Here is a 9,209-nt window from a genome sequence, read left to right on the forward strand (position 1 = left end):
CAGAAAAAGCTGGAAGTGATACTTTGGCTCAAGTGGTAGAACACTAGCCTTGAGCACAGAGAGGCTCAGGGACAGTGCCCAGGCCCTGAATTCAAGCCCTAGATCTCAGCCTCCTGAATAGCTGGGATTATAGGCATGAACTACCAGTGCCTGGCTTACTCTCCTTTCTTAATAACATGTAAATGATTTCCTTACTTTGTTTCAGGAAATAATTGTACTTTTACTCTTTAATTTCAGGCAGTTCCTTTTAGTCTTGACAGTGTTGCAAATTCCATTCATTCTTTATTCTCTGAAGAAACTCCTGTAGTCTTGCAGTTGGCTCCCAGTGAGGAAGTAAGTGATAAACTTTGTATTTAAAATTTTTTTTAATTATTACTATAAAAGTCATATACAAAGGGGTTATAGTTACATAAGATAAACTTTATATTTAAAGTGTCTTAGAAAAAATTAACTTTATACCAGGCATTGGTATCTCATGCCTATAATCCTAGCTATTCAGGAGACTGAGATCGGAGGATCAGGGTTCAAAGCCAGCCTGGGCTGAAAAAGTCTCCGTGAGACGTTTATCTCCAATTAACCATCAAAAAATCCAGAAGTGGCTCTGTGGCTCAAAGTGGTAGAGTTCTAGCCTTGAGCGAAAGAGCGCAGGGACAGTGCCCAGGCCCTGAGTTCAAGCCCCATGACCGACAAAAAATAATAAGCTTTCATTTTTTTAACGAGAATTGAAAAATGTTGGGTGCTGCTTGTTCATGCCTATCATCCTAGCTACTCAGGAGACTGAGATCTGAGAATCACAGTTCAGGACCACCAGCAGCAAACAAATCTGTGAGACTCTTAGGCCCAATTATCCAGCAAAAAAAGCTTAAAATAGAGCTGTGGCTCAAATAGTAGAGCACCAGCCATGAGCAAAAAAAAAAAAAAGCTAAGGAACAGCTGAGTTCAATCCCCAGGACTGGCACAAAAGAGTTGAAAACTAATATTATGAATATTGCTGTAAGGTATTTCTGTGTTGGTTGACAGTTCAGCTTACAACCCTGTATTCTTCTTGCAGAGGGTGTATATGGTGGGGAAGGCTAACTCCGTTTTTGAAGATCTTTCAGTCACTTTACGACAACTCCGGAATCGCCTGTTTCAAGAAAACTCTATTCTCAATTCACTTCCTCTCAATTCTCTGAGTAGGAACAATGAAGTAAGTAGGGGCATCAGTTGGGTGAAATGGATATAGTTCCTTTTTTAAAAAAATTGTATAAATTCTGAAGGTTGAGATAATAGAAAGTTGTACAGATTTCCCCTTGCAGTAAATTCTTCCATTAGTATATTTTTTCTTTTTCTTTTTTGATAGTCCTGGAGCTTGAACTCTGGGCCTGGGTGCTGCCCTGAGCTTCTTTTGCTCAAGGCAAGCACTCTACCACTTGAACCACAGCACCATTTCTGACTTTTTTGAGTAGTTTATCAGTGATAAAAGTCTTACAGACTTTTCTGCCCAGGTTGGCTTCTAACTGCAATCCTCAGATCTCAGCCTACTGAGTAGCTAGGATTACAGGTGTGAGCCACCAGCGCCCAGCTGGTTATCACCTTTTTATTAGGAAGCAATGCTTTGTTCATATGTATGTTTTTTCTGATGCTAGGGATGGAATCCAGGGCCTGGCATACACTATAGGCAAATGTCCCATACCAAACTGCACCCCTAGCCCAATAGTTCAAGTGCAGTGAAACCTACCAAAAGCAGAAAAATGGTTTAAATTCACTTAGGGGGTTAATCATTATAATACATTGTGCTTTATTTGATTAATGGCAAATATAGATATCCCAGGTATATTTTTTTATGCCTGTCCCATAGCCTGGACACTCTCCCTGAGTTTTTTTTGCTCAAGGCTAACGCTCTACCACTTGAGCCACAGTTCTACTTCTGGCTTTTTTTGTAGTTGTTTTGTGGCCTGTGTGGGTATGGGTGTGGGTGTGTGTGTTTAAGAGATAAGAGTCTCATGGACTTCTCTGCCCAGATTAGCTTCAAATCATGATCCTCAGATCTCAGTAGCTAGGATTACATCTAGCTCCTGAATATTTAAAAGAATGCTTAATTATTCGGTTATGTATTGAAGTTTTTGCCATTTAACAAAGCAGGTTTGTTTTTTTTTGGGGGGGGGTGTTGTTTTGTTTTGTTTTTTGTTGGTCGTGGGGCTTGAACTCTGGGCCTGGACTTTGTCCCTGAGCTCTTCAGCTCAAGACAAGAGCTCTGCCACTTGAGCCACAGCACCACTTCCGGTTTTCTGGTGGTTTATTGGAGATAGGAGTTTCAAGGTCTCTCCTGCCCGGGCTGGCTTCAAACCTGGATCCTCAGAATTCAGCTTCCTGAGTAGCTAGGATTACAGGCGTGAGCCACCATTGCGTGGCTTTTTTTTTTTTGTATACAATGCATCTTGATCTGAGTCATTTCTTCAATATCTTTGACCCCTTTGGCCCACCCCTTCCTTCCCTTACTTTTTTTGATTCTATGGCATACACAATGCATTCTGCTCATTTCCCCATTCATTTTTCTACCCCTCGCCCCTTGCCTCTCTTCTTGCAAAAATGTTAAAAGGGTGACAATGATCAAGAGGCACTGTATTCATAAATAGCTCTGTTGAATGGCAACTCCTTTGTACAACTACTTTTAATTATATATATATGTATATGTGTGTGTGTATATATATAGATAGATGGAGAGAGAGAGAGAGAGAAGAATGCTTTTTTTCTTTTGGTTTTTTTTTTTTGTTTGTTTCGCTGAAGGTTGACCTGCTCTTTCTTTCTGAACTACAAGTGCTCCATGATATCTCAAGTTTGGTAAGTAAACTGCTCAGGTTGTTCAATTCCATTTATTTATTTATGTATTTATTCAGTTAGTAAGTTAATGCCAGTACCAGGGCTTGAACCTAGAGCCTGTGTGCTACTCCTGAGGGTTTTTTTTTTTTTTTTTGCTTGAGACTGGCACTGTACCACTTGAGCCACAGCTCCACTTCCAACTTTTTGTGGTTAATTGGAGATAAGAAGCTCATGGACTTTCCTGCCTGGGCTGGCTTCAAACCACAATGCTCCAATTTCAGTCTTCTGAGTTACTAGGATTATAAGCATGAGCTACCAGTATCCAACTCCTTGTATTTTCCCATCTAGAGACTCTTTTACTGATAGTGCAGCCAGTTGAGATTCTTTACATTTATGATCCCATAGAAATGGAGAAATTAGTGGTGATGGTGGCAGTAGAAAAAATTGTGTGTTCTCAGGCTTGAAATCAGGATCTGGGTGTAGTCCCTGAGCTTTTCAGCTCAAAGCTAGCATTCTAGCACTTTAAGCCTCAGCTCTACTTCCAGTTTTCTAGTGGTTAATTGGAGATAAGAGGCTCACAGACTTAACTGCCCAAGCTGGCTTTGAACAACAATCCTCAGATCTCAGCCTCTTGAGTAGCTAGGATTATAGGCATGACCACCAGCACATGGCTGGTGGCAGAAACTTTGAACACATCTTATGCTAGCATTTTGTTTTTGTTCTTTTGCACTTCTGCCCTTGGAAGAGACAGTTTAGCCTCCGAGAACACAAGCCTGGTAGAAAGAGTGTCCTGGCTGTAATTCAAATTTAGCCACTGATTTCTTGGCAGACATGAAGGCTTAATTCCTATGTCTATAGCTTTGGATTGAACACAGAAATAACAGCTTGAAATAATAAACCTGTCAACTAATTCAAGAAGGGAATAAAAACCATCTCAAAGCAATTTGGGTGGTGAATGTTCTTTTTTGTTCTGCTGGTCCTGGGGCTTGATCTCAGGGCCTGGGCACTGTGCCTGAGCCTCTCTGTGCTCAAAGCTAGCACTCTACCACTTGAGCCACAGAGTCACTTCCAACTTTTTGAGTAGTTTGTTGGGGGTATTAATCTCCTGCAGTTTCCTGCTGGGCTGGCTTTGAACCACAATCCTCAGATCTCAGCCTCCTGAGTAGCTAGGATTATAGGCATGAGCCACCAGTGCACAGCTAACAGCTAAGTGAATATTTTTTTTGCCAGCCCTGATGCTTGAACTCAGGGCCTAGGCACTGTCCCTGAGCTCTTCAGTTCAAGGTGAGCTCTCTACTACTTGAGCTACAGTGCCACTTCCAGTTTTCTGGTAGTTAATTGGAGATAAGAGTCTCACGGACTTTCCTGCCCCAGCTGGATTTGATCCTCAGAATGCAGCCTCCTGAGTAGCTAGGATTCTAGGTGTAAGCCACCGGTGCCTGGCTAAGCTTTTATTTAATAAATTCCTCAAGATGAGGTTTGTTAGATTAGAAACTCCCATTTTAGTCAGTTCTCTTTAGATTGCATACTTCTGTCTACTTGTATGTTCTATGATAGCCTGTTTCTTCAGGCATAAACCTTTGACTGTGGGCAACTTACTTCCTATTTTTTTTTGCCAGTCCTGGGGCTTGAACTCAGTGCCTGGGCACTGTCCCTGAGCTTCTTTTGCTCAAGGCTAGCCTCTCTACCACTTGAGCTACAGTGCCACTTCTGGCTTTTTCTGTTCATATGGTACTGAGGAATTGAACCCAGGACTTCTTGCATGCTAGGCAAGCACTCTACCACTAAGCCACATTCCTAGCCAGCTTATTTTTTATTTGTTTGTTCTCCTAAGTTATCTCGCCACAAGCACTTAGCCAAGGATCATTCTCCTGATTTGTATTCACTGGAGCTAGCAGGTCTGGATGAGATTGGGAAACATTATGGAGAAGACTCAGAACAATTCAGAGAAGCTTCCAGGATCCTTGTTGATGCTCTGCAAAAGGTAACTAACAGTGTGGTGAAAGATTGTAGGGTGGCCATTTCACTTTAGTTCCTCACTGGAAAAGTCTTGTATGCAAAACTATTGATTGAAGTCTCTTTCTTTCTTTCCTTCTTTCCTTCCTTCCTTCTTTCTTTCTTTCCTTCTTTTTCTTTCTCACTTTCTTTTCTTATTTTCTCTCTGTCTACTCTCCTTCCTTCCTTCCTCCCTCCCTTCCTCCCTCCTTCCCTACTTTCTTTCTTTCTCTCTCTCTCTCTCTCTTTCTTTTTCTTTCTTGTGCTAGTACTGCAGATTAAACTTACGGCATGGATGCTGTTCCTCAGCTTTTTTTCTCAAGGCTGGAGCTCTACTGCTTGAGATACAGCCCTACTTCCAGCTTTTTGGTGGTTAATTGGAGATTAGAGTCCCTCAGATTTTTCCCACTGAGCTAGCTTCACACCACAATGCTTAGATCTTAGCCAACTGAGTAAAATTACAGGTGTGAGCCACCAGTGCCCAGGTTTCTTTTCTTTTCTCTCCCTCCTTCTCCTCTCTCTTTCTCTGTTTCTCTCCTTTCTCTTTCTCCCTCCCTCTTCCTTCCTTCCTTTTTTTTTCTTTTTCTTTTTTTTGCTGATCCTAGGCTTGAACTAAGGCCCTGGACCCTGTCTCTGAGCCTGCCTGTGCTCAAGGCTGGAGCTCTACCACTTGAGACATAGCACCACTTCCAGCTTTTTCTGTGTATGGGGTACTGAGGAATCAAACCCAGGGCTTCATGCATGCTAGGCAAGCACTCTACCACTAAGCCACATTCCCAGCCCAACTCAGCATACTTCTTCAGTGAAGCTTCATGCATACATCTTTATAGATGTTTGTGATGAATCATACACTGCTTAGGCAGAATTCTTCCTTCTACCATCCCAGATCTCAGCCTCCTGAGTAGCTAGGATTATAGGCATGAGCAACCAGCACCCAGCTTGCAGTATTGTCTAAAAGTAATTTTATTTTCAACAGTTGAATATATATATGAAAGCTTAACATTTTTCTGAGTATTGTACCATATTCAAAGTCTATAAGACTTCTCTATTTTATTTTATTTTTTTTGGTCCGTCACGGGGCTTGAACTCTGGGCTTGGGTGCTGTCCCTGCGCTCTTCAGCTCAAGGCAAGCACTCTACCACTTGAGCCACAGCTCCACTTCCGGTTTTCTAGTGGTTTATTGGAGATAAGAGTGTCACGGACTTTCCTGCCCAGGCTGGCTTTGAACCGTGATCTTCAGATCTCAGCCTCCTGAGAAGCTAGGATTATAGGCTTGAGCCATCAGCACCCGGCAAGACTTCTCTATTTTAGACTCAGCCATACATCAGGAGCCAATAAGTGATTGCATCTTACTGTCATGTCTTCCCAGGAGCTTTCCAAGTAATTCTACAAAGTATGTATTTGACTTGCCACAGGGCATATGTTAATTGCCTTGATTTATCCATTCCACAATGTATACATATATATATATATAAAACACATATATATTCATATAACACAAACACATATATATATATATATGTATATTGGTTGGTTGGTGGGCTTGAATTCAGGGCGTAGGCGCTGAGCTCTTTTTGCTCAAGGCCAGTGCTCTACCACTTTGAGCCACAGCTCACTTCCAGTTTTCTGATGATTAATTGGAGAGAAGAGCCTATGGAACCAAGCACCAGTGGCTCTCGCCTGTAATCCTAGCTACTCAGGAGGCTGAGATCTGAGGATCATGGTTCAAAGCCAGCCCCAGCAGGAAAGTCCGTGAGACTCTTATCTCCAATAAAATCACTAGAAAGCCGGAAGTGATGCTGTGGCTCAATCAGTAGAGCGTTCGCCTTGAGCTGAAGAGCTGAGGGGCAGTGCCCAAGCCCAGAGTTCAAGCCCCACAACAGAGAAAAAAAAAAGAGTCTATGAATTTTCCTGTCCAGGCTGGCTTTGAGCTATTATCCTCAGATCTCAAGGTCCAGATTCACTAGGTTTACAGGATTCACTGGTACCTGCCTGTGTTCATATTTTAAAACAATATTTTGTGCATAACAAATACTTATATCTGGTATTTCTTGCTATTATTCCATAAACAATACAGCATGACAACTAATCTATATAGTATTTACAGTGGTTTAGGTAGCATAAGTCCTCCAGAGGTGATTTCAAGTATATAGAATGCAATGCATAGGGGCTATGAAAGTCCTATATCATTTTATTTAGAGACTTAAGCCAGATTTCGGTGACTCATGTCTACAATCCTAGTTACTCAAGAGGCTGAGATATTGGGGCTGGGAATATGGCTTAGTGGTAGAATCCTTGCCTAGCATGTATGAAGCCCTGGGTTCAATTCCTCAGTACCACATAAACAGAAAAAAAAGCCAGAAGTGGCTCTGTGACTTAAGTGGTAGAGTGGCTAGCCTTGAGCAAAAGAAGCTTAGGGACAATGCCCAGTCCTCAAGCCCCTGGACTGGCAAAGCCAACCCGGGTAGAAAAGCCCGTGAAACTCTTATCCAATAAACTACTCAGAAAAAGCTGAAGGTGGCACTGTGGCTCAAGTGGTAGAGTGCTGGCCTTGAGTACAAAGAGGCTCAGGGACAGTGCCCAGGCCCTGAGTTCAAGCCCTATATAACCAGCCCCCCCCCCAAAAAAAAACAGAGATAAGCATATGTTAGTTTTAGACTCTGGAGCGTGTGCTGGAAGCAATCCTGTATGGATACTGAGTGACAATTGTTTGTGATTTTTTTCTTTGTCAGTTAAGAAATACAAGGGAAAGCAAAAAGCATGAATCTGAGATTCCTACTAATGTCACTGACTGACTTTCAGTTTGCAGATGACATGTACAATCTTTATGGAGGGAATGCAGTGGTAGAATTAGTAACAATCAAGTCATTTGACACGTCCCTGGTAAGGAAGACCAGGACTATCCTTGAGGCAAAAGCAGAGGTGAGTACATTTTCAACCCTCCTTTAAAACTGAAACAAGAGATGCAGAAGGCGTCCCGTTCCTTACTAACAGCTTTCTAAGAGGACTTCATTGGACTCACTACCCCACCCCCACCCCACCCTATCCCCTCCACCCTGGCTTCGGAGAGTCTTTTGCTACTTCCACTTTACTTTGAAATAAACTTGCTTAAGCTGGGCACCAGTGGCTCATGCTAGTAATCCTAGCTACTCAGGTGACTGAGATCTGAGGATCACAGTTCAAAGCCAGCCCAGGTAGGAAAGGCAGTGAGACTCTTATCTCCAATTAACCACCAGAAAACCGAAGTGGTGCTGTGGCTCAAAGTGGTAGAGCACTAGCCTTGAGCAAAGCAAGCTCAGGGGCAGCGCCCAGGCCCTGAGCTCAAGCCCCAGGACTGACCCAAAAGAATAAAATAAACTTGTTCTGTCTGCTTAAAAAAACCTATGTAATGAACTTATTTTTAATGCAATCCTATAAATGATGTGAATTAGCAGTCAGTGAGTTATTCCTTACCACCTATCTATGTGCTTTTGACAGTAATAACTTAGTTCTTTAGGGTTGTCGGCAGGTAATACAAGAATTTGGAGTTAGAAATAAAAGTAAATCTGTCAGATGCAGTAAGATAATTGAAATATTGGTGTACATAAGGAGACATCAAAACTTGATGTGACTGGGTTCTGGTGGCTCATGCCTATAATCCTAGCCACTCAGCAGGCTGAGATGAAAGGATTGAAGTTCAAAGCCAGCATGGACAGGAAAGTCCATGGGACTCTATCTCTAATTAACTACCAAGAAGCCAGAAATAGAGTTGTGGCTCAAGCAGTAGAGTGCTAGCCAAGAGCAAAAAAGCTCAAGGACAATGCCTAGGTCCTAAGTTCAGGTCCCAGAATCACCACAAGTAAAAAGGTTGATGTGAGGGAGTGGGTCTTTCAATTTGTCACAGTGTCATGTGTGGTTCTTTCCATTCTAAGCTCTGTTTTCCTAAGGAATTTTTAAAATGGTTCTAGGATTTGAACTCAGGACCTCATGATTGCTAGGAAATCTCTCTACTTTCTCTTTTCTGTGATTTTTGTTTTTCATTTGGTGCTGTTACTGTTACTGGGACTTCAGTACTATATCTTAGGTTTTTCACTCAAGGCTAGCACTCTACCACTTGAGCCACAGTGCCACTTCTGGCTTTTTCTTTTTTCTTTTTCTTTCTTTTTTTTTGGCCAGTCATGGGGCTTGAACTCAGGGACTGGGCACTGTCCCTGAGTTTTTTGCTAAAGCCTAGCACTCTACACTTGAGCCACAGCGCCACTTCCAGCTTTTTCTGTATATGTGCTACTGAGGAATCAAACCCAGGGCTTCATGCATGCTAGGCAAGCACTCTACCTCTAAGCCACATTCCCAGCCCACTTCTGGATTTTTCTGAGTAGTTTACTGGAGATAAGAGTCTCACGGGGGCTGGGAAGGTGGCTCAGTGGTAGAGC

General features: G+C 42.4%; 1 protein-coding gene across 1 annotated transcript in view; it reads left to right on the forward strand.

Moving 5' to 3' along the window:
• Atp6ap2 (ATPase, H+ transporting, lysosomal accessory protein 2) overlaps positions 1-9,209 on the forward strand; it is a 28,832-nt gene that overhangs the window by 15,595 nt on the left and 4,028 nt on the right. The window contains exons 4-8 of the mRNA XM_013026760.1: positions 238-333; positions 1,052-1,189; positions 2,770-2,823; positions 4,637-4,786; positions 7,600-7,719. Coding sequence (XP_012882214.1) covers positions 238-333; positions 1,052-1,189; positions 2,770-2,823; positions 4,637-4,786; positions 7,600-7,719 — 558 coding nt within the window. The remainder of the gene's footprint in view (positions 1-237; positions 334-1,051; positions 1,190-2,769; positions 2,824-4,636; positions 4,787-7,599; positions 7,720-9,209) is intronic.

Source organism: Dipodomys ordii, unplaced genomic scaffold, assembly GCF_000151885.1.
Source record: "Dipodomys ordii isolate 6190 unplaced genomic scaffold, Dord_2.0 Scaffold96, whole genome shotgun sequence".
NCBI classification, from domain to species: Eukaryota; Metazoa; Chordata; class Mammalia; order Rodentia; family Heteromyidae; genus Dipodomys; species Dipodomys ordii.